Raw genomic sequence first — 26,264 nt, 5'->3', positions numbered from 1 at the left:
TCCAGATTTAATCAGATTTAATGCTTACTATGAATGCTAAAAAAAAACGGCTCCTGAAACAAAGTTATAGGTAAGTCTTTTATCTTACTATTGGTAAATATTTTTTTTTTTTTTTAGTTTTAAGTGCCTTGAATTGAGTATTGCATAAATCTTTGTTTCATGGGGTATTTTTTTCTGTCATAGATTGTGATGTGGGATATTTCTGCATACGAGGAGAAGTTGAACAATGCCAAAAGTGGTGTAATCAAGCCAGCAGCTCCCAAGGTTAGCTCACTGTCATTTGTTGAATTTAGTTATGCATAAGAGAAAATTATGCACCTTTTATTCACTTATCCTTGATTTTTGTTACATACTTGCCTTACACATGTAGTTGAAAAATGAAACATTTTATTTATAATATCATTTACTTCTTGAACCCGATTTCTGATTTGTTAAGTCGGGTTAAAAAGCACCAAACAAGTACACGGCTGGGTGTGACATTCACTTTGCAAGTGGTTCAATATTTTTCACCAACTGTGCGCTATTGCGCTATGACTAAAAGGCTTTTTTTTTTTTAACAGTGGCTCCACCATGTAGTGAGTTATATGTAGAGACTGAAAGAAACACGCCTGAATTTGTAGATTTTTTTTTACACTCTAGGTGACCTTCAAATTGCAATGTCTGGAATTACTCCTTTGTAGATGGGTCAGTACAAAATGTGTTTACAAGTATTTCTTTCTTAAAGCATTGCTTGCCTCTGAATTTCCAACTTAAATTTGTTTTAGGGAGAGTAAAATATAGTTGGCTGTTCACACTGCTAAATATTGAAATAGTTAAGTTGTTTTGCCAGGATACGGATCTGGATCTGTGTGGGTATTCTGAAAACTGAGATGTTGATTAAGATTACATACCCAGCTACATGCTGGATTATATTAGAAAATGAAAGGTTTGGAATACTGTGGAAACGAATTCCTAAAAACACACATTCCACAATGTAATAATAAATTCCCACAGGGATTATGAGCAATGTTCCCTCTAATTATTTTGTTTGGTGAGCAGCAGTGCAGTGGCGTTGTGCACATTATTCGGAGATGTGTGTGCAAATGTAATTTACCATTAATCATTATGCAAGCGAGTCTGCTATCTCTTGGGTGATCGGGTGAAAGAACAGTTGAACATTTTACACAAAATAACCAAATGGTAACTTATAAGTTAAATGTTATTATTCAAACTGTATTGTCTAAAGAAAAATATAGTAGTGACTTTTCAGAGAGGGCGTCATGCAGCTCATGCAATAATCCAATCTTTGCAGTCCAACAGAAGATCCAGAGAGGAGTTTTGTTAAAATTAACATGATCTTTTCCTAATTCACTGCAGCTTGTCCCCTACCCAGGCTTCTTTCTGCAACAAGAGCACAGGCTTAACTTCTCAAGCTCTTCCCCGAATAACCCTCTACACTGTCTACCAACCAAGTACTGTGGGCAACACTATCAGGGTGCCAACTCAACCTTAAATGCCAAGCTTTGTGTGTAAAAAAAAAAAAAATATATATATATATTTTTTTATATATATACATATATTGACTATGAGGTACGTGGTATAGCACTCCAGTCTCACCCAGCCACCAAGTCACAGTGAATAGGAACTTACACTTGCATGCTACTGACAGCATAACTTTCCAAAACCGAATCAGACTCTGATCTGCAATGGAAATGTTCGGACTGTCTTAATATGAAATACCAAACTGTGCTGCAGTATCATACAAATACTTATACATTCTCTCCCTCTCTATTTTGTTTTAAAAACTTGACAATGATGGGATACTGTTAAACATGAAGAAATATGCTATTAGAGCACTGAAAACTCAAAGATAAATTCTGAACCTTTCTATCAGACAAGCTAAGTAAAGCATTCAGGTGATGTAGTAATGTAGAATTCAGTGCTCCCCTAATATAAAAAAAATTTGAATGATTTTTTTTGTTTGGTCCAAAAAATGGCATGTTTTTATTTCTGAGGCTTTGTGTAGCATACAGAAGGCCTAACAGGCATCAGAGTGCTTTACAAAGAGACTGGCAAAAAGCAAATAGAAATATACAATACTGAGATGAATTATGACTCAATCAAAAGTACTTTACTACAATATTCCAAAACATTTATTTTTTTATGTATCCTTGCCCAGGAGGGTGGGGTAAGATGGGCAAACCCCTTTTGTTTGTTTGATACCTGCTGAGGTATACGCAGGTGAGTATGGGGCAACTGAATAGTAACCAAAGTTGTGTAAGTGTAAGTTGGAGGCCAGGTTTGTGGTCCTCTGTACCTAGAATGGTGAACTCAGAGGGGAGACACATTGAAAATGGTGTGTCTCGAGTTTTTCTCGAATCTTAATGTTGGCTAGAAGAGCAGTCCAGAGCCTACATCTTTCTCCATTTTGTAATATGCTACAAAATCCTTTGAGTTTGAGGTACAGGGAGGAAGACCAGTATGTTAAAGAAAAGCTACCTGAAGGCACCTAAGTTTTCTATAGGGCGTCAGCTTTGTTGCTAAAGGTGTATGTGAGTTTGGAGCCACCATTTCTTTATAGAGCTGTTCATGTACTTCACTGCCTCTGAAACCCTCTATCAGTGCACTTCCCTTTAAAGATTTCTTCTCTGAATCAGCTATTGGGTTTTGAGTCATGGACAGATATATAAGCACAATCAGAACTACCACTTTTAAATGATTAAAGATTTCTGTTAGGGCCTCCAGTTATCCTTTTTTTGAGCGCAGATGTGATTGCTTGTCAGTATTTAAATTATTCAGGTCCAGCTTGGCTGAAGTCTACATTGAATGTTTAGTAACTGCATGACTTGAGTAAGTAAGTCCACTGGCATGGTCAGTGCAGGAAAATGGCACCAAAGGTAATCCTCTGTCAAGGGAAAAAAGTGTCTACTACATTCATTGGTGCAGTCATGAGTGTATGCAGTGTGAGTTTTCGTCAGCTAGCAGAGACTGATGTGTAGAGATGACAGTGTGGCTCAGGTGCATCTCATTTTGACTCAAGGTGCAGACCTGCATCCTACGCTTGCTTTATGGTGGGCATCCTGTGTTTGTGCACCACTTTGATGATGCCTCTAGCATACCAAGACAGATACAGATAAAGCAAGGTCTGTAGGTGTCCTCTAGGCTCGCTTGCTCACAGTCAATTTGAGGGACTTGTGGACACAGATGTCAGTTCTTCGACTTTCTTATCACTTTTGCCTCCAATAACATCAACCGGTTCAGCCATAATTATAGGCATCCCTCAAATCCATCCCAACAGCCCAGAACTTGAGGCCATCAATCACAATTCCTCAGTCCTGTTGCAGGACTCCAGAAGACAGTGACTCCAGATTGGACCAGTTACATTTCCGTATCACTTCTGACAGATTAGTGTTGGATTTAATCCAATGAGGACATGCTGTTATGTTCATTGAGAAACCACCATGACTCATCCTGCACCATTAGATCCTTCGACAGTTGCTGGTGGAGATCCTTCTAATGATGTAAAAGAATGCCCTCCAACCCATCCACAAATCCCAGTGTAGCAATGTTTTTATTTGGGGCTCTTCCTTGGGAGGGAATGCTTATTAGATCTGTGTCCGATATTAGGTGACACCCCAAAAAGCTTTCTTTATTCGAATACTACGTCATTCATCAGTTCTATTATGAAACGACTATGCCATGTCTATATTCTACATGAAGAAGCAATGAAGAACTTGTTAGCAAACCCTTTCGGATGAGGCACAATGTCTAGAGATGTGGGCAGTTGACTATTGCATATCCCTGTGAGTGCAACAGCTCACAGATTCAGCAATGTTTGGGCAGTCATGCTTAGCAGATCAGTAGGGGAATATCACAAGTGGGAGGAACATCACAGCATGCTGCTGAGAATATTCCAGTTATGGAAAAAAATCCAACCTTGATCACTTTGGAGTGAGGAGTAGGGACAAGAGGAAATGCTGGTTCTTTGCTTGCAGATATTGGCAACCAACAACGAGGGGAGATGCATTGTCTATGACCTGGAGCTGAACATTTGCGTATGCATTTCTGGCATTCCAAGCGAAAGAGCAAAAATCAAGAGAGAAGTTCTGCATCATCCTGATAGCTACATTGTGGCCTAGGCAGCACTAGTATACAACCATCCTCCAAATAACTTCCACAATAATAACTGCTCACATGTATTTTTCACCAGGCTCAACCCAAGTTGACTCAAATGTACCTCAGTTGAAGTTCACCTCACAGGGATTTCCGAATACCGCTATTGTATTTCTAAACCACCATTTCTACCTTGTACATGGTTCAAATGCAAATGCAAGCGGGAACCGCCAGCAGACCATACGGCGGTCAAAAGACCCCGGCGGTCATTCTGGGTTTCCCACTGGGCTGGCGGGCGACCGCCAAAAAGGCCGCCCGCCAGCCCAGTGGGAAACACCCTTCCACAATGAAGCCGGCTCCGAATGGAGCCGGCGGAGTGGAAGGGGTGCGACGGGTGCAGTAGCGCCCGTCGCAAATTTCAGTGTCTGCTGAGCAGACACTGAAATTCAAAGTGGGGCCCTCTTACGGGGGCCCCTGCAGTGCCCATGCCAATGGCATGGGCACTGCAGGGGCCCCCAGGGGCCCCACGACACCCCATACCGCCATTCGCCAGGAACAGGATGGCGGTCGGAATCCCCATGGCGGCGGCGCAGCAAGCTGCGCCGCCATGGAGGATTCCCATGGGCAGCGGAAAGTCGGCGGTACACCGCCGACTTTCCGTTTCTGGCCGCGGCTGTACCGCCGCGGTCAGAATGCCCAAAGGAGCACCGCCAGCCTGTTGGCGGTGCTCCCGCGGACCCCGACCCTGGCGGTTTTTACCGCCAGGGTCGGAATCACCCCCTAAGTGCCATTACAAATGAAGGTCACCAAAATGAAAAAACAGCGCAGAAACATATTATGAACTTACTGTCCTTAGAATCAAACATTGCATTGAAACACAGCGATCATGGATCTGATATAATTCACTCCTGACTAATGAACTGATGGCCATCAGCAACAAAACTTGTAATCAGCACAAACTCATCCACCAGATACAGAAAAATAACTTCATTACGATCTATTTTGGCACCCCATGAACATACGAAAATTTCAAAGTATTTGGTGATTTTTGCTTTTATTACTCAGTCATGCTGTACTTTACACACATTCATTTTAACAAAAAAGAATTATCTTTCTGTTTAAGTTTGTCATTTAAATGTTGTTTTCACGTTGTATGCACTTGCACGTGTTTTGGAGAACTACACTTCCCAGAAACAGGAAGTAGTCAACAAAAAAAGAGTAAAATGTTAACAATTATCATAAAAATGGTAGTAGGACTGTGCAAAATATTCCATGAGCAAGGTCCAGGGGGACTGAAACACGTGGGACGTTTTTCTTACAGCCACTATGCTACTATGCAATCAAAAGGATAAGAACTGCAAACAATCTGGTGTGCAAGTGCGACTTATTCTCTTTAACAATTGGAACAAGTGCTTGCTGGATTTAAAGCAGTGTGATCCTGTCATGTGAGAAGCTGCACCACCACTTTAGGGGTGCCGGTGAGGCCGACAAAGGACAGTCTAGGAGATACACACATATATATAGATATATATATATATACACTACCTAGTGGCGGTCACCACTAGGTAATAGACCTGGTTTCTATAGAAAAGGGTAAAAAGCATTTTTTTACTTGCCTATATCTTTGGTGCCAGTTGATGAATGTTCACAAAACTTTCCAAACAAATTCCCCAGTCATGTCAGCTGCTGTCTGCAACGTTTTGGGGTGATCTGTCAAACGGGGACGAGAAAAAGGGGGGGGCAAAAAATGTTTTCCCCAATAATTTTTCCATTGGGATTTTCAACAGCGGTAGCGCCCAAACCACTGGACAGAATTACACCTAATTTGGCAGAAAGGTAGCTCTTGGGCCAGAAAGAGACCTTTTTGTTAGTTAGTGTAAATCCGTTCAGTAGTTTTTGAGAAATTAAAGGAAATCCACATTTTTATATCTAGGGATTCGCAACCCCTCCCGGTCTTGTGCTGAGATCTGATTGGCTGGCAATGCTTCAACATTGAAGTGTTGACATCCATGTTGGGACTTTGCTTCAGCCCAGTCCCAGAAAAAAAGGTTAAAAAATAAAGCTAAGGGGCCAGGGTATGAACACCCTGACTCCGTGCCCCTGGACCCAGGGCTAAAAAGCATTTTTTTCAACAAAAATAAATCGCCACGATTTGCAACACATCCGGTTAAAATTCAAATAAAAAATGAAGTGCGGGCTGCCTCATTTCGTAATTGTGAAGCCCCCGGGTGGGCCAAATCCCGTGGGGATTGTTCCTTGTGATGCGGGGAGGGGGGCACCTGGCCCCCACGCAGCCTCGAGGACCACCACCTCCCCAGGCGACAGATGTAAATGAACTGGGGGATGGGCGATCATCACCCCCTGCAGCCCTGGGGACAGCCACCTCCCCAGGGCTTTTAATTAATATGGTGCATGGGGGCAGCATGCCCCCGCAGCCATGGAGACCACCACCTCCCCGGGGCTTTTAACTAATATGGTGCGGGGGACCACATGACCCCCCAGCAGCCCTGGGGCCCACCACCTCCCTGGGGCATGTAGTAAAAAATTTAAATGGAGTCTGTTTTGGACTTCCATTGACCCAGGGACCACCACCTCCCCAGAGCTATTTCCACATTGGAGGGGGCCCACCCAGCCCCTCTCGTGCAGCCACTGATGGCCCTGGGGGCCCCCAGGGCCGGCACCTGCTATGTACCGGGGTGCCCACCCCCCATCGGCCTGGGAAGGGGGCTGCATGGCCCTCACCTCCTCCAAATAAATTAAATATTTAGGCTGAGATCGGGCAGTGGGGGGGCTAAAAGGCTTCCCTCTCCAAAATAATTAGGCTGTGCCTCAAGGGAAGGGGTCCCCATGGCAGAGATCAGCATGGGGCCTGGGGGAGTGCAGGGTTGGTTTGTTATAGGGAGTTGTCCGCAGGGGCTGGTGCCAGGCCCTGCGGCCAACCCCCTATGGGCACGGCCAAAGGGTTGAGTGCGCTACGCAGGGTTGAGTGGTTTTAGGAATCGGCTGCAGGGCCTGGACGCGGGCCAGGCTCTGCGGCCAACTGCCTCCATACATGGCCAAAAGCCGCGCCTGGTTGGATTAACATATAGTGAAGAAATTCACTGAAACAACAAAGGCTACAGGGAAGTTATAGTTAGAAAATAGAATTTAAAAAACCTTAGAATTTCACAGAGAAAAAAACAAAGGCTACAGGGATATTTTAGTTAGGTTCTGAATTTACTTGTGCAAAGCCACAGAATTTCAGCAGTTATACTTGGAGTTCTTTCAAGCAACTATAACTCGAGCCCTAAGGTAACTATAACTCGCTCCCTCAACATGCACTAATAATTACCCTTGATATTACAGCACTCATGACAACTTCTATAACATCATTAAAAATATAAATGAAACATTAGCAGTCACGTTATTCAATATAAAAGCTGTGCATGGTGGGGTGTGAGTTATATTTACCTCAGGGCATGAGTTATAATTACTTTGAAGGAACTCTAACTATAACTGCTGAATTTCTATGGTTTTGTACGAGTAAATTCAGAACCTAACTATAACGTCTCTGTAACCATTATATATATATATATATATATATATATATATATATATATATATATATATATTAAAAGTAACTTAAAAACCAAAGGTTACAGGGGCGTTATAGTTAGTTTCACATTTTAAACGTACCAAACCATATAAATTCACCTGTTATCATTAGAGTTAGCTCACGTAACTATAACTTGTGCCCTAAGGCCATTAGGGCCTATGGTAATGATACATACTGCTTTACTATGGTACTGTGGGGCTCCCACTTCGACAACAGGGAATGATTCAAGCATGTGAATCTATGAAATATACCAATACTGGAAAATTGCAGTTACAGGTAAGTAACTCATTTCATTCCCTTGTTTCTGAGTGCCGTTTATGAAACTGATGAATAAAGAAGCCTCCAGCTCCATTGCTTTCGAGTGAGGGGTTGACATGTTGGCCAACTGTTAGAAATGGCATCTCTGGTTGCCAGGCAGTTTGCACTCTGTCCAAGCAGGGACCCTCACTCTAGTCTCGGCAATGTAGATACACACTTGAGATAATCCCTGCTCACCTCCTTCGTAGCTTTGCACAAGGAGTCAGACTTATCTCAAAGGCAACATGTAAAGTATTTGTACCCGCACACATAGTAATACAGTGAAACGCTACAAAATGGACACAGCACAGGTTTAGTAAAATCGCCAACATATATCTAAATCAAATAAGACCAGAGCCACATAAATCCAACATACACAAGTAATGTTATGAATTAAAAAAAATAAAGAGTCTTATTCCATAGAAAACAATGGAGACGTTGTTGTTTCACAAAATACCTAGTTTGCATCAAAAATAAAGACACACAGGCGATTGTGTGTCAGAAAAGTCAGCAATATGTCGATTCCATGCTCGCAAATGATGCGGTGCAACATTCCGTCTCCCTTGATGTGTTGTTTTTCTCTCCCGCAAGAGAGCAATGCGTCTATTTCCAGACGGGCACCTCAGATCTGGGCAGGTTCATGTTCATTTTGACGCCCAGCAATGTTGCATGCAAAATCCGGCCACGTGGTGATGGAGAACTGTGCTGCATGGGGGTTGCTTTATTTTCAACAGCCACAAGTGGGTGTTGCTTCATTTTTCCAGCCGAGATGCGTCTATTTCCTAGCAGCGATGCAGGTGTTGTGTCAATTTCTCAGCCGCGATGCAGGTGGTGCGTCAAAATTTTCCCTGCACGGTTCCTGTCCATGGCTTTGTTCTACCAGCTTCACCTTTCAAGAGCACGGGGACTTGAGTGGGTTCACTTGCCAGGTGGAATTAGCAGTTTAAAAACACACACACAGACTCTGCAGTGGCAGGTCTGAGCCATATTTGCAGGGCTACTCATGTGGGTAGCACTATCAGTGCTGAAGACCCACTAATAGCATTTGATTGGCAGGCCCTGGGCATCTCTAGTGTACTTTACTAGGGGCTTACTAGTAAATCAAATATGCCAATCATGGAAAAGCCAATTACATATGCAATTTACACAGGGAACACTTGCACTTTAACACTGGTCAGCAGTGGTAAAGTGCCCAGAGTACCAAAACCAGCAAAAACAAAGTCCAGAACACAGTCAAAGCACAGGAAGCAGAGGCAAAAAGACAGGTGAGATTATGCCAAGGATTCCTGTCTAACACCAACATGCATGGTGCTCTTTCACAAAGTGTTTGGATGCTCCCCACAGTCAGGCTTATGGAGAGTGTGGACTATCAGTGAGCTAAATTTGAGATGTGAATTTGCAGACAGATTGATAACCTCCTGTAAGCTCCTTATTGTGTTATTTAACAGACAGCTAATGTTAGAAAAAAGGGCTTTTTTAGATGTCCCCTCACTTTTTGCCCCCATTTTTGACTGATACTGGTTTTTTCTGACTCTGATTGTGTCCTGGGCTCTGCTAACCGGTCCCAGGGCAAGTGCTCTGTTTAAAAAGTATATAGTAATTAGATATAGTTACACTTGGTGCTGACAACCTACTTGTAAGTCCCTGGTATATGGTAGGGCATGTGGGTTTAGAGGCCCAATAGACTTAATGCACTTTAGTGTCCACTACTGTAGTCCCTTATGTAATTTTGAAAACGAGTCCCCCCTTGCATGCTGCTTTAAAATAAAACTATGTCCAAATTCAACCCTGGAATTAAAAGTACATCCAAAGTCTTAAACTACCTTATTTGTACATATATGTCACCCCTAAGGCCTACCCTAGGTTCCCCATAGGTAGGGTGCATTGTAATAATACGCAGAGCCATTATCAAAGATTACTTTAAGGCACACGCCTAGACATAAGTATGAGACATTATTTTTCCTTTTATAAGTAGGCCATAAGTAGAATGATGTTTATTTCACATTGAATGTCCAATTCCATTGTAACATTCAGATTCCAAAATCAAATTCCAGTTCTTCGATTTAAGGATTAATTTATCGTGAACTTGACTGGTCCTTATTTGTGATTATGGTGTGATTGCTAGCTGGAACTACCTACCTGCACCTACTAACAAACCACTTTCCATCAGATAGTCTCTTTAATTTGAGTAAACTCTGCTTTCAGAAATTACATATCATCCAACATATAAAAACTGGTTGTGAGTCAAGGATCTAGGGGTTGAAATACCACCCCACTTTCCAGGGCAATCGGTTGTTTGACAGTGTTCCTTTGTAGAAACTCATTAATGGTACAATGGTCTACTCTAGAAGACTGACCCTGTGTGGCATGTTTAGACTAGACGTTTCACTATCAATTTCCGAACTATATGAAGGCCTGAGCAGCGAACTGCGAGGATTATGAATTCCCTATGTGCTCTTTGTTGGTATTTGGCCAATGAGTGTTGTATCTTTACTAGAGTTGCACTGTTTCTACTCTAAGATTTGTTTTGTTTCACTTCGTCTCATATTTTTTCCCGTGGTAAAAAGGGGTAATTTTGCTTATCTTTTCAGGCTGTTTCTTTTCTTGGTTGAGCATTCCTTCAACCTCCACAAGCAGTTCATCAATTTAATTGAAAGTACAGTTCACAGCTGAATGTCTAGCTGTTGTGTCCCCTTCTTGTTTGCTAGTGGGGCTTCTGATGCCTTTCTCTTTCCCATGGTTGTTTGCCTTGAGTGCCCAGTAATGGACAAATACTCTGGCGAGAAGGTAGGTACAAGCCAAATGGCAGCGATTTAGGTCTAAAGAATCCCTAAAATAATATGAGGAATAAATACAAACGGCAGTAGACCTTACCACAAAGGTGATGAAGAGTTTGTTGTTTCAGATGAACTGTATCAAATAGCAGAGCCAAGGGTGCGGCCCCGCCCTGGCTTTTTCTGGCTCTGACTAGTGCAGGACGAGGTATATGTTTATAAATGTGTGTATGTGTGAGTGCGTCATTTAAAGATGTTATTCTTACCAGTCTATGTTCACCTGCTGCATATATTGAGCCCATTGCTGGATATTTTCCAAAATGGGTTAACACTTTGAGTTAATATTACACATAATCACTGAATTATTGTTTTTTATATCTGACTGTATTATATGCATGGAAGTTTTAAAACTGTCTTTTTTCTAACTTTCAGACGGGGCTAGACATTAAAGTCTTAAATGAGCCCCAATTTGTAAGATACTGTGCAGTTTCGTCGATTGAAAATGGCCATAAGGCCCTCATAACAGATTTACACTGGTTGCCGGAGTTCTATGAAGTAAGTTTTCAATGCATTTGTGCTTCATTGTTTACTGTGATGAACTACACTGCACAACGTTTAGCATACAACACTTAAATGCTAAGAGGCAATTGATATCATTTTGGCTAGTTTGATCTTGACCCATATTATTTTGGAATGATACAGGACAATTGTTTTAAGCCTTATTCTTCAACAATATACAAATAGATATTGGAAAATCACTTACCTAATGGTCTTTAAAAACAGTTCAGAGTCTCTCTTGACCATTCTAGTATAGAACAAGCATTGGCAAAGTCAGTATGTCAGCCTTTTTTCAAAATAAAAATCTTTCTTTATGATTGTGGACTTTTGTGTGTGGTTGTGTGGATGGGTGGGAAAATCAGTGATATAACAACTGTATTGGATAAGTGACTGAACTCGTGGTTGGCAGACTGATTGAGTGCATGGGGGAATCGATGGGGCAGTGACTGCATGGATGTGTGTATGGATGAGTGTCTGGCTAGATGAAGGGGTTGTGGTATTGCATGGGATAAGCAGTATGCTGAGGAAAAGGGCAGTATATTGTAGAGGGGAAGTTTGTGGGGAAAGATAGGCTATTGGGGTAGTAGCAACTAAGAGCACAGGTGTAGTGTTCAAAGCCCAGGGGCAGTGAGTATGGGGCATTTTGTACAGGATCAGGGTGGTATGTACAGGTTTGTGGTTGTGATAGGATCAATTTGTCCGCCATGAGCAGTGTGGTTGTGTGGGAAGCATTATGTTAGAGGCCAGAGAGTGTATGTATGTACTAGTAGTTTGAGGGCTAATAGGCAGAGTGTGGTGCGGCATGAGCGGTGTATGTGCTGGCACAGACTGTGTGTACTGTAAAGGGCTAGTTAGTGTATGTTATAGAAGTTCTGAGTGTGGCAATTCATGCCGGACTAGTGCTGTGTATGGTCGGAGTATGTGACAGGAACATTGCATGAGGGGCAGAGATCTTGGGGAATCCTGGCAATGGGGCCAGTGCAAGGTTTGCAAAGGCCTTGTGTGCAGTACTTGGGCACTTTGTGAGGTACACATATAGTGAAGGAGGATGAGGCAGTGTTGCAGTAGTGTGTGTCAACATGTGCAGCATCGCAGATGCAGAATGCAGAATGCAAAGGGTACGGCAAGCATGAATAACTAATAATGAAGTCAGTACACAGAGTAACATAACAAAAAACCTCCCTGATAGGCACATAGATATACCACTGTGATTGTTCTAGGCACTTCTAACTGGTGAGGGTTAATTCCCTAAATCTACTAGTACAAAGATAAACAGACTACAGCATACTTAATGAGCATTGCAGGATGTTTGGTTTCAAGTACATACATTGAGGGCGAAGAGTGATTAAAGCAATTCACAAATCTAAAACTGATTTGTTTTGATTTTTGTGCCATCCAAAAGTACCTATTTGAAAAAAATAGTACAGTTTCTGGCCCTAATGTTCGATGTCATCTGATTTTGGTCTCATTGGAGTTTTCATGTCTGATTCGGAACCGGTTCTGGTCCTGGCTTTGATCTGTCCCAAAGTGCCCAGGCCATTATCGACTCTGCACCATATTCTGGCCTTCAAGGAATCATTGCTGTGATCTTTTCAATGATTCTGGATCCCTCTGGCAGTTACTCAGGCATCTTAGATCGGAAAGCATGGGATCATTCCTTGGTGCCAACTGACGCCTTTCAATCTTATACCATTCCATCAACAGTGGCAGGCCTCAACTCCCTAGCTATAGGCTTTGGTGGTTTGGTCCTGTGAGGTCGCTGGTTCTAGGTTTGGTGGCTCTGTTCCATTTTTGGTTCACTGTCTTGCCGTTTAGCCTTACCTCAGCCCCAGTGGTGTTCATGAAGATCGTGTCAAGGGGCATGGATCATCTTTGCAGTTTGTTGCTACACCATTCCAATACATTGACAACAGACTTCTGGAGGTGTTCTCACATCAAATAAACTGAGACCACTTGCAGGTCACAGTTTTGTTTCTCACTCAATAAGACAAAATCCCTACTTTTTCCCGTGCAAACAATTTGCTTTTTAGAGGCCATCCTCAACACAGTGATTTCAAAAATACTTTGTCCTTGAAATGAGGCCTATGCATTCAGTCTATGATTCTGATGTTTTGGGAGCAAACACTTATTCAAGCCTTGATGTTTGAGTCTTCATGGGGTCATGACCAAGTGCGTCATGCTGGTACTTCTTGCTTATTAGTGCATGCCGTCCATTTAATGGAACATGAATTACATGAGGCTGCGTTGTGATAGACACTTTTAGCCATTGGTTCCTCACCTTTTAAATATTTCCCAGGCATCAGGCTGAAGCCTGAAAATGTTCAGCAGTATCTCTGTGTGCTAGGAGGTGGCGCGTTGCAGCACCACACTGATGCCATTCTGCTCCGGCAATGACTTGCAAGCCTATATAGGTGCCACTCCTGCACCCTGACATCCGTTTCTTTCTTCCCACAACTCCAGGAACAGATGCAGAGCACCCTTCTATGTCTCTTTCAGACTTGTACCTCAGATTTTACCAGTGACCAAGGGATGTCTTCCCCCCCACAACCCAAAAAAAGACAGGCTTTAAGCCATTTCGGGACCAAGACAAACAGATGTTTGTGACAGATCCTCACCAAGCATGCTTGTGGTGCCTTGGGTTGGGCCATGACTCCAAGACCTGCACTGACTCCACATTAATCAACCCGTAGGCCTGCAGGGAACATGAGGTGAAACTCTACCTCACTACCTCATCCAGCATAAGAAGACTCAGTATCGGGCCGCTTAAAGTCACAGTCCACGTCCAAATTTTATTTCTGATCTCATTCCCATTCCCCGAGTTGTCAGAGCTGCTCTGCCCTGGTCCCAACTTATCTGAGGTCACTATTGTCAAAACCCTTTGTGAGTGTGCTGGGCAGAACCTTTCTAATGTTCAAGTATGACAGGTGACAGCTCCTCCCCCTCATCATGTCATGGATGGCACATCCTGCCAACACCTAATCTCCTATTTCTCACTGTCTGGGAGCAATACAGAAAGACCAACTACCAGGTACACCTAGTAACATGACCCTTAGGAGGATGAAGGCACCAAATGGTTAGGAGAAGAAAATGCCAACTTTCTAAAAGTGGCATGTTCAGACTTGTGACTTTAAGTCCAGCTTTACCATTAAAGAGGGTTTTAAATTACAATTCTGCAGACATCAAACTCAACATTCCTATCTGCTCTCAGTTGAAAGATACCACTTAAATGTAACAAGGGAACCTAATGTTATCCCACGGGAGAGGTAGGCCATTCAGTAGTGAAAAACAAATGTAAGAGTTTTACACTACCAGGACATTTAAAACTTAAAAGTATATGTCCACATTACTAAATACACTGCACCCTGCCCTCTGGGCTGTTCGAACCTATCCTAGGGGTGACTTGCATGCATTAATAAGGAATGCTTTGACCTGGCAAAAGGTTTATTTTGCCAGGTGTAAATGGCATTTTAAAACTACACACACAGCCTGAAATGGCAGGCCAGAGACATGTTTAAAATGGCTACTTAAGTGGGTGGCACAATCAGTGACGCATGCCCACGAATAACATGTAGTTTACAGGCCCTGGGTACATGTAGTATGACTTGACTAGGGACTTAGAAGTAAATGAAATGTGCCAGTTGGGTGTAAACCAATGTTACCATGTTTTAAGGAGAGAGCACAAGCTCTTTTGCACTGGTTAGCACTGGTTAGCACTGGTTAGCAATGGTAGAGTGTGCAGAGTCCTAATGTAAGCAAAAACAGGAAGGCAACAAGTTGAGGGAAAAACACACCAAGGATGTCAGGTCCAAAATCTCCATTTGACTTTTTGACTTTTTCCTGTACAACAGACTCAAAGCAATGTGGAAACATAATCACACGAGATCCCATAGGGACATAAGTGTTTTAACCCACTGGAGAAACCATAACTGCCAAATCACTAAAGAGACTAATTGCAACATTATTTTGGGATATGCAAAGTGAGATGCTGGCATGAACTATGCTTGCACATGAAAAGTAGGATAGAGACCTAGCTACACCCCTCACTGGCTAAATGTGGGAGTATTGCTTTGCTCAGATGGGCAAGGCTCCTGCCTACTAGCAGATTGAGACCAATCCACTTGAGGTTTATACCTAGTGTACTGTATCCCATTGGTTATGTGCAGATGGGTCTGGCGAACAGACTCCTGATGTGAGTGATATAAGATGGAAAGAGCAAGGTTTTCCCTGTGGAGGTGGAAATGCCCTAATATTTTCAAGTACTGGGAGCATTTAATAGATACAACACACAAAATAACGGAGATACCTATACCACTTTCACCAGTCATTGCATTATTGGGATGGGTTAAAAAGATTTTCTAGGCTATATAAAAATTCACAGCCCTTGTTGCACTTCTGCTAGCTAAACGGTTAATGACGATGCACTCAGGTCGCGGCTAAGAACCTTGGAAGAAATAATAGCTAAACAAACTCAGTTGGAACTCTAGAAGAACTGTTACTGAGACGTCTAGCATAACGTATATCTTGACACTACTTGGGCAATATCTGCTTATGAATACATGCAGGGTGTGGCTGAGACTAATCTTAATCAGCAAGCCATGTGATGAAGGAGGGACACATACAATGATGAGGGAAATGGATCCCAGAATGAATATGCAAGATTGGCAATAGAAAGCGGCTGTACATTTCAGTATATGCTGCTGTATCTATGCAATAATTAAAAAAAATAAAAAGGTAAGGAGAAAAACAGTGCTTGAGAGAGTGAGAGAGAATTAAGGTTGGTCAAACTGGGCATGCACACTGAGATTCTGTGAAGCAGGCATACCCAGCTGTCAAATTAAAAATAAATATATTTTTTTATGCACAAAGTTGTTGTGGAACTTTTGAAAGTCTCCATCACTTTACCATGGGGACCCTTGTACGGTGGGTTCCTGGGCAATCGCCCACATTGCTCATGCCTTAAAACAGATCTGGTTTGAGTACAAATATATTCAAACCTCCAAAACGTACCCGAAGGAAACCTGAATGTTAATGTACAGTGCACAGTTTATTCAATACCTTGGTCCTGACTAAGAAAAGGCATGTTTATGTATCACTCCTTTGAGTTTTATATCGATTGGGTTTATGGGTCCATGGGATTAGATCTCATTCTTCAGATTTGCAGTAATTCTAGAAAGATTTTCTTCTTTCTTTTGTTTTTCAGGTTTCCAAGGCCGGCATGCCATGCGAAAATAAACAGGGACTTTGTCTTCAACTTGTAACTTGTTCGCCTGACTGGTATTATGAGCATAAATAATTATTTTGTAGAAATAACGTTGCTGAACGTGCCTAACAATCATTTAAATTACTCTGGCAATGAAAAAGCAGGCTAAGATCTCACTTTTACTATGTCCGAAAAATAATTCACAGTAAGTAATTGTGATCAGTCCTCATAAAGGGCTTGATCACTTGGTGGTTGCAGATGCATTTCCCTCTTTACCACTTTTTACTATTTGATAAATATTTTCACTACTAGACATTCAGGGCCTGATTACAACTTTGGAGGAGGTGTTAGTCCGTCCCAAATGTGACAGATATACCACCAGCCGTATTACGAGTTCCATAGGATATAATGGACTCGTAATACGGCTGGTGGTATATCCGTCACTTTACCATCACTTTTGGGACGGATTAACACCTCCTCCAAAGTTGTAATCAGGCCCTCAGTCTCACATAAAGGCCTGGGTTTTGAATCGGGCTGAGAGGAATTGCTGTATGAAATTCCGCTCCACCTGATTATATGTGGGCGGATGTTCCTACTCAACCATGTGAGAGGAGCGTCGCCCCCTGGCCAAGAGCCAGGAGATGAAAAATCAGGTGTGGCTCCTCCATTTGGGCAGAGGAGTGCCGCTCCCTGCCAGCAGCAACCACTGCAAATCCTTTCACAAGGAAGGGTAATAAGCTCTGTTTATTATCCTTTCCTTGTGAAAGGGGCTGGGCATTGGGGTGACTAGCAAAGGGGAGTACACTGTGCACTCCCCTCAGAGCACATGTGTGTTGGGCTGGCCAAACACACATGCACACAGGGCTCTCTCCAGCCCAGCAACATAGTAGGCTGCGTCTGAATGGCAGTCCGAGCTGCTCAGACCAATCCTGGCGCTGCTTTCATACTATGTTTAGCATGAAAAGAGCACCAGGATTGCCAGGGAGCCTCTGCTGGTACCCCAGCTGGGACACCAACCATCAGGAGCAGAGGAGCGAGGCGGCAGGAGTCAGTGGGAATGGCGGGAAAGGTACGTTTTTTTTTTTAAATTGTTTCCCTCATCATCCCCCGCTCTGAGCCTCCCCATGACATTTGAGGCGGCTGCCACTGTCCTACACTCAGCTTTCCTGGATGCTGGAACACCGGAGCAGATTTTACTGGGTGTTAAAAACTCCAAAGAGGCTTTAGCTGCCGATGCAGCTGCGCCTCGTCCCTGACTTCCCTGATTTTGTAAAAAAAAATTCTGGCAAGAAGTGCTCTATATTGGCAGACCTTAGGTCTCTCTTCACTTCCTTATTTCCCAAACAACCGTTCATCCATCCTCACCCCAAACACAGCCCCTACATACATTTACTATCTTCCCAAAAAAGGAGGTAAATGTATGCGTTAAACCCAACGGATTGGGAATTCTGTATAGTTTTATAACCAGAAAATCCAGTTCTACATGATGAGTCCATATCCCAAGGAGAGCAACTGACAAAAGCACGGTTGCGGTGTGCTGTTACCACATGGTAAATTAAATTTCACTTGCGTAGTCACCACCTTGACTGTACTGGGCAACTCAAAATTAGAGCATAAGTGATTAATAAAATCAATCCATGTTTTTCAGCCCTTTTTCCTATTTTTTTTCATCCCGCTTCTAATGCAGGCCTCAACCCTGTTTATCTACCTCTCAAACTAAAAGGGCACTGGCAACTTTTTTGAACAAGCGTTTTAGACGTGACGTAATGGACAGAATATTTAAATAGGAAATTGGCTCCGTTGAGGTATTTCTTCTTTCCAGGCGCCGTACTCAGTCCTGTGTCTGCCGGGCCAAATTAGAAAGCCCAGCAGTCCTTGTAAAAATTATTAGCACCACATCTCACCTAGCCAGAGTTAGCGCTTAATTTGTAAATGAATGAGTGCTGGTGCCCAAATCTGCTTAGAAACCTACAGCTGCAATTAATTGTCAGTGTGCCAGATACCAAAAAACTGTGTAGTCTTCAATTCACATCAGGCGTCTAATCCACTACCAGATACTCCCTCTCCCTTTATATCATTCTTACAGGTTCCTGCTTTTTCTCTTTGTGATAGTTTTTCCATCTTTCCTCTGCCTTTCCTTTGTGTTTGTTTATCTTTCTCTTCCTCTCCGTAAACGTCTTGTGTGGAACAATATGTGCTGGTCCCCTAAAATAAATGCCTGTGGCCCCACCAGCAGCCACTGGCTCAAATTGAGCACTGGGGAGAGCAGCAAAAAAGCCTGACCCTATCCTGGGGAGCTTGGAGGCAAGGGATTCTCTTCTTTAAGTGAATTTGTGGAAAATGGACAAATAGCGTGACTGCAGCACAGTTTTACACATGCATCGTTTTAGCTAAAAATACTTAGTTGTACGGGCAACAAGGGGGAACAAATGAAATATTCCAGTACTTAAGGATCTTCCACCTCTTCGAGGAGCAATACTTCTCTTTTGCAGCAAACCATGTACCTCTAAAACGGTAGGCCTGATGGAAAATCCTGTGTACATGTGGCAGACAAATGTGCTGTGGGGGGAGCAGTGCCTTTCTGACACCTTGGCGCCTATTGAGGAAAAATACGTATTGAAAAGCATAGGCCAAGAAATATAGCTACGTATTGTGCCAGGGCTATGTTCAAGGCATTTTTCCAGTGGCAGTCATGCCCTCCATTGTTGCTTAAATATTCCAGGGGTTGGCCCGTTTGATTACAGTACTGATCAAGAGATTTCTGGTTAATATGAAAGACTGGAAAAAGGAATGGTAGTAGAGGTGGGCCTTTTCCTTATGGTGCATAACAGCTCTTGTGGAAATTGACTGTTCGATGTGCCAGGGTTTTTTCGGAAACAAGGTACCTCCGTAGAGTTAAATATTGCCACATACCTGTCTTTGTACGAGCACTACAAAAGGTACTCACCAAACCCTCAACACACCACCCAAAGAATTGAGAACTTGCGCCAACAATCTAATTAAGCTTTGTGGCACCTAATGCAAAATGTATCTGATAGAGACTTCTAGCGGTAGATTCCTTTCCTTAGAATTTCCTGATGTCAGCTTGGAATCCGGAATTTGTGCTGAGCAGTACTCTGTGAGCACCATAGGGTGGCGTTGTTTGGATCTGCATGGCATCATTGGAGCCGTCTGTGGCGTCACAGTCGCCTATAAAGGCAACACTCTGGTGCTCGTACGTCAGTTCTTTTCCTTCCATGCTAGTTAAGTGCAGATCCGGAATCGAGCTATCCTTTGTCTTTTTCAGCAGGCCTTTCTCGACCTTTTTGTTGAGTCTTTTTGCAGTCTGTGCAGGATGACATTGAGGAAGATGGGGTTTAAGCAGTGTGGCGCCTGCCCTGGTGCCATGTCGGTGACGGACCCCCACCAGGTATGTCTCTAGTGCCTTCACCAAAACCTCGACTCGAAGTTGTGTACCGACCGCCGGGCCATTGCTCTGAAAGCTTTGAGAGAGTGGTCTCTGTAGCTCATTGCGGCCCAGCAGTTGACGTCCGTTGGTGCGTCTGCTAGGAGGTCACGTCCCGATCTAGGAGGAGGTCGCAGAACCGCTCCAGGAAAACCAAGTCCTCTTCGTTGTACTCAAGGTCCTCTGGGCAATCGGGAAAGAGGCACAAGAAGAATAAGAAGTCCAAGCGGACTTCACCCCGCCCGTCGGCCAACGAGGCGACTCTGGAACGTCGACGTTCCAGACACTGTTCCGCAGAACCGATGCCAGGGCCGATTTACAGCCTCCCCCACTTCCCAGGAGCCGGAGCGACACCCGCTCAGCTCAAGGAGTTTTAAGAGGCCATATGCCTCATATTCGACCAGGCGTTTCCCACTGGTGCGCCTTAAGGTCCCAAGGAGTTGGCAGGGGCCCCATCAGATTACACGCCAGAGGCTTCGGCCTCGGCTCCGATTGGACCTCTTGAATCCGATACCGGATCCCATACCGGATCCGGAACAACACCGAGCACACACAGTTGGCCTCCTCCAGTGGTCCCGACATCGATGCTCCCCGCGCCACTGACACCCACCTGCGCCCACTGGTGGTGCGAGCCCCATGCTCATACCTGATCCGGAGCCGGAACAGCAACGTACGATGCCGATTCTGTCTTTGATGGCGCGGACATGTGCCAGATCATTGCCTGAGTCTTATTATGAGCACCGAGACACAGGTGAGGAATGGGAGGGGTCTCAGGATACTCTAGAGTTCAGTTTAGAGAAAATGGACTGGTATGAGGAACTAGGAGATGCTCTCACCTCCTACGGTGGCTACAGAGGAGGGAGCTTCATATGCTGTGGTGGTGCGTAGGGCAACTGAGGTCTTGGACCTGGATTTGCCTACGGTGCCAGTCAGGAATAACATCTTGACTGAGGTGCTTCAGCTGGGGGTTTCCACATCAGAACTAATGTTACTCTTTAACGAAGCCCTCACTGATGTCCTGTTGGGGACGTGGTCCAAACCCAGCACATGGGCTCCTGTAAATAGGACAATTGGACGCCTCTATCCCCCAGCTCCAAATGATCATAGTTTCCTCACCCAACACCCCACCCCGGAGAGCTTGGTGGTCCAGGCCTCCACTTCCCATTGTGCCTTCCCTTGTGCCCCCCCTGGATAGGGAATCCAAGAGGCTGGATCAGCTTGGAAAGAAAATATTTTCTTCCTCCAGCCTGGCATTAATGTCTGTAAACAACTGATGCCTATTGGGTCATTTTTCCCAAGTTTTATGGGATACGGTGGCACAGGTGCTGCCACAGGTCCCGAAGGGCGTGCAGGACCCTCTCTCACAAGCTGTTAAAGATGGGAGGGATGCAGCGAAGTTTACAATACCGTGTGGTTTGGACACGGCTGACTCCGATGGGTAGGGCGATTTCATCAACAGTGGCCCAGACCTGGCTTCGTACATCTGGATTTTCTAGGAATGTCCAGGCAAACCTTATGGACATGCCCTTTGATGGCTCATGCCTACTCGGTGAAAAGGCAGAATCGTCGCTAGAGGGTTTCAAGGATTCTCGTGCTACGGCCAGGTCCTTGGGCCTCTCGGTGCCCCCTCGCCAGCAGTCTGCCTTTCGCCCCTTTCGAGGATTCGGAAGGGGCTGGGTACCATGCCACCCACAGACTAGCTACCGTCCACCATCAGGCCAGCATCCTATGCGGGGATGAGGTTGTGGTACCTTCAGGTCAAGAGAGTCTGGTCAGAAGTCGTCCACCACAAGCCCCCCTCCTCCACAGCACCAAAGTCCTCCTGGTATGATTCTACGAGACCACACACATCCAGTTGGGGGAAGAATTCAATTTAATCTCCGCCACTGGCGATCCATAACATTGGACAAGTGGGTCTTGCAGATCATACATAAGAGCTATTCCCTCCCCTTTCAGCCTTTCCCTCACTCTATGCCTCCATTAAAAGAACGGCTGATGGAGGATTACTTAATCTTGCTCCGCGAGGAAGTTACAGTTCTCTTGGACAAGGGACCTATTGAAAGAGTCCCAATTTCTGAAGTAGGCAGGGGTTGTTATTCCCTCTACTTTCTGATACCCCAAAAAAACAAGGTTCTTCGCTCTATTCTGGATTTACAGGACATCAATCTCTTCCTCAAAAAAGGAGAAATTCAAGATGCTCACAATTGCTCAGGTCTTGTCTTCCCTAGACCAAGGAGACTTGATGGTAGCGCTGGACTTGCAGGATGTGTATTTTTACATCCCCATCCTGCCTGCCCACAGGCGTTACTTGCGGTTTAAGGTGGGCCACGATCACTTTCAGTTTACTGTGCTCAGCTTCGGTCTCACCAGTGCCTCTTGGTGTTCACAAAAGTGGTGGCAGCTCATCTGCTCAGGTTAGGGATTTCAGTCTTCCCCTACCTCGATGACTGGCTGTTGAGGGCTCCTATACCCCAGGCTCTCGTCACCCACCTTCAGACTACAGCAAACCTCCTGCAGTCGCTGGGGTTCACTGAAAACGTGCAGAAGTCACACCTTACTTCCTCTCAGAAGTTTGCTTTCATCGGAGCTGTTCTGGACACAGTGCAGTTTCGGGCTTATCCTCCCAAGCAGCGAGTCCAAGATGTTCAGGTTATGATACAGATGTTTCGGCCTCTATCCTGGATTTCGGTGAGACAGACTTTGATGCTGTTGGGCCTTATGGCCTCCTGCATCCTGTTAGTCAAGCATGCCAGATGGCATATGAGGGCTCTGCAGTGAGACCTGATGTTCCAGTGGGCATAGCATCAGGGGAATCTCACCGACAAGGTTCATATCTCTGAGGTAACTGCAAAAGACCTGCAGTAGTGGTTAGTGAACTGCGATTGGGTCAGAGGCAGGCTCCTCTCCCTTCCACGGCCAGATCTCACAGTAGTGACCAATGCATCACTTCTGGGATAGGGGGCCTTCTGGGAGAGGTGGAGATCAAAAGTCTCTGGTCTCCGGACTCCATACTGGATGAGTATCGATCCTCCAATCAGGCTGCCCCTTCGGGAAGATCTTCTGTCGCTGGGGAAGGTTCTCCCCCGAACCTATCAACTCTGCGCCTTCATGCGTGGAGATTGAGCGGCAGCAGTTGACGGCCTTTAATCTTCCTCCCAAAGACTGTACCTTTATTTTGGCAGCCAGGCATCCCTCCACTAAGAGGGTATACGCCTGCTGTTGGAAACACTTTGTATACTATTGAGCAGAAAGATCTACTGATCCTCTTTCTGCTTCTCTTCCTGAAATCCTTCTCTTTATACTATCCTTTGCCCAGCAGGGTTCTGCCCTGGACACTCTCAAAGGCTATCTTTCCGCCTTATCTACGTTACATTGGCTGCCTAATCAGCCTTCACTTTTCAAGTCTCCTATTGTACTTGGATTTCTTAAAGGGATTGTACATATGTTTCCCCCTACGCCTTTAGATATGCCTCAATGGGTCTTAAATCTGGTCCTCACATTTCTCATGTGTGCTCCCTTCGAGCCTTTACACAACTGTCCCTTCCGGCTGCTCACCATCAAGCCTTCTTAGTGGCAATAACATCTGCCAGGAGGGCGAGTGAGATGCAAGCTCTTTCATATAAGCCACCGTATCTCACTATGTTCCCAGACAAGTTGGTTCTCAGAACTCGTGCCTATTTCATTCCCCAGGTGGTGACCCCATTTCGTCTTGGTCAGAATATCACCCTGCCCACCTTCTTTGCTCCACTGCATCCCTTTAAAGAAGAGGAGCGACTTCACCGACTGGACCCAAAAAGAGTGTTGTCGTTCTACCTTGACCGTACAAATAGTTGAGTGTGGATGACCAACTCTTTGTGGGGCACGTGGAAGCAAAGAAGGGTCGGGCAGTGCAGAAACTAACCATTTTCTGCAGGGCCTTCTCTGCATTAAGATCTGCTATGCACTGGCCAAAAAGCAGCCTCCTGAGTTGCACAAAGTTACTACCAATGTGCTAGCACAGTGTGTTCCAGTCCTGGATATCTGTCAGGAAGCAACATGGGCATCTTTGCACACATTTGCAAAACACTACTGCCTGGACAATCAGTTCTGGAGAGAGGGACCCTTTGCCCATTTGGTCCTCCAGGACTTTCTAGTGTAAGAAGATCTATACGCAGCCCACAGCCAGTAGGTTATGGCTTGGGTATCTATTCTAAAGTAAAGAATCGGCAGCTCGAAGTCTCTCTCAGATTAAAAAGTTACTTACCTTTGGTAATGCAATATCTGATAGAGACTCTTATCTAGCTGCATATTTCTTACACCCGCTCATGCCTTTCCACTCTGCACATATGTCTAATAGAGTCAGGGATTGTCCCTATCAGGGCCCTCGTTTTTTGCACAGACGAACTTAGTTTCATCCATGGCTCTGCGCTTCTGGCATGGAAGTTTGTGGGAAAAAGAACTGACGTATACGCGCCGGGGCGGTGCCTTTATAGACGACCGTGATATCACAGACGGCTCCAACAACGCCGACTATGCCACGCAGATCTGAACAATGCCATCCGGATTTCAAGGTGATGCCAAGAAATTCTAAGGTGAGGAATCTGCAGCTAGATAGAGTCTCTACCAGATAATGTGTTACCGAAGGTAAGTAATTTGTTCATCACTGTTCTGTCAACCCCTTCTGTTGTTGACTGAAGCATCAGAATTGTGGAACATCTATGCTCACACATCTAACTGCTTTTATTCAATGATTACTGGACTTGGTGAATACAACTGTATCAACTTCAACTTTTCCAAAGCATTGCTGCTAGGGTGATCTCTAAATGCTGGTGGGGTGAATGCATATCTAGAGTGCTCACCCACATTCACTACCTGTCAACTATTGTGTTCATGTAATTTTCTGAGCCTTAATTTCAAGTGGCCTGGTAAATTGTGGTTGGACCACAATTACAAGTGGTGCAATGATTAAAGTACCCAGTATTTTCGTGGTGGGATAAAGATCTCACCCTTCATTAAATTTAGACGGGTCAAACTGATCAAATTTAAGAAAAGGACAAAGTCAGGTATTTGCCAAAACATGCAGGTTTTGGTGCACCAAGCATCAGAATCTGTACATTATTGCCCATTAAGTCGAAATAGGCAATAATTATCACATCCGATAAATTCTGAAAACCTTGTGTAATACTTTTATCAGATCCTATTACAATCAGCATATTCATAATCACAGCCAATGTAGTTCTTGTTGTTCAAGGCGTACTGCCAATTTGGGACTAAAATCTTTTCCTCCAGATTCCATCACTACAGTGCAGCTAAGAAACTTCACTCCTCCAGTCACTCTCTGCGCAACAAATTTCCTTTCCATAGGGTTCCTACTGGTGGCATGGAGTTTAGCACTCAAGGTACTCACCTTTGGACCTTCATGGCTCATAGTCTTCACTTTCAGATGGATCATGTGACTTTCTGCAAACAATTTAAAACTTAAAGCCTGTAGGCTCTTATCATGGTTACTAACTTGTGTGTTTGCACCTGGTTGACTTTTGGGTAAGGCTTTCTCTCCAGTCTTTGGGTAAACACGTAGTGTATAAATAAAAAAATAAATAAAAAATAGATAAGTTGAGAGAGGCATTACCTTCTCCATGGCCTTCTCCATGGCCTGGATATGCCCTCAGCTTCACCCACTAGGCAGTCGTTCCTTTCTCCATTATGTGTAGAAGCAATAGCGTTGTGGAACTGTTTGGATGACCCTTCACAAAGGAGCCTGAGCAAAGTGGCATGCTTTAGTAGCACCTTTATAATGCCCACCAGTGGATCTATGCCTAGATGCAGGTGTGCCAGAAACAGCATTATCCATCACTCCACTAGGCATACCCTATACCAAGGATGCAAGTCCTTCCGTGCCACCATGGTGCCACCCTATGAGTAAATGCTAGCACCACCTTCTGGTACATAGGATCTGACATATAAATTTCTTACTCAAACTCTTATCTTGTTTTGTCAGCTTTAATACTCTTGGTACAATAGAAGTACATTTTATCGAATTTGCTTGTTTTGTATACCTGGTTCTTGTTTGCTTATAACTGCCTCTTTCTTCAGCTCAATAATGTTTTGGGACATTCGACCTGCAAAACCTGCCGCAAAGTCACATCAAGAAAGAAAAAAAAGTGATGACAAGCATCTTGAGAATCCCCAAGGTGTGCCCACCACTTTCAAACACTTAGATCTCACATGGAAACCATTATTTAAGGTTGGTTATTTAACACATTTTTGTGTAATTCACACTAAAACGATTGGTCAGAGTTGAATGATGGTTAAGTGGTAGGGTTT

The 26,264-nt window shown here is 44.2% G+C and overlaps 1 protein-coding gene across 2 annotated transcripts in view; it reads left to right on the top strand.

The window, feature by feature from the left end:
* Nucleotides 1-26,264, top strand: part of DNAI3 (dynein axonemal intermediate chain 3) — a 623,392-nt gene that overhangs the window by 202,446 nt on the left and 394,682 nt on the right. For both annotated transcript variants that reach the window (XM_069232274.1, XM_069232273.1), the window contains exons 12-15: nucleotides 184-264; nucleotides 11,191-11,313; nucleotides 16,517-16,590; nucleotides 26,034-26,184. In XM_069232274.1, coding sequence (XP_069088375.1) covers nucleotides 184-264; nucleotides 11,191-11,313; nucleotides 16,517-16,590; nucleotides 26,034-26,184 — 429 coding nt within the window. The remainder of the gene's footprint in view (nucleotides 1-183; nucleotides 265-11,190; nucleotides 11,314-16,516; nucleotides 16,591-26,033; nucleotides 26,185-26,264) is intronic.

The sequence above is a fragment of the Pleurodeles waltl genome, chromosome 4_2 (assembly GCF_031143425.1).
Source record: "Pleurodeles waltl isolate 20211129_DDA chromosome 4_2, aPleWal1.hap1.20221129, whole genome shotgun sequence".
In the NCBI taxonomy this organism is placed as follows: Eukaryota; Metazoa; Chordata; class Amphibia; order Caudata; family Salamandridae; genus Pleurodeles; species Pleurodeles waltl.
Note: the sequence above shows the minus strand (reverse complement) of the source record. Positions and strands in the feature narration are given on the sequence as shown.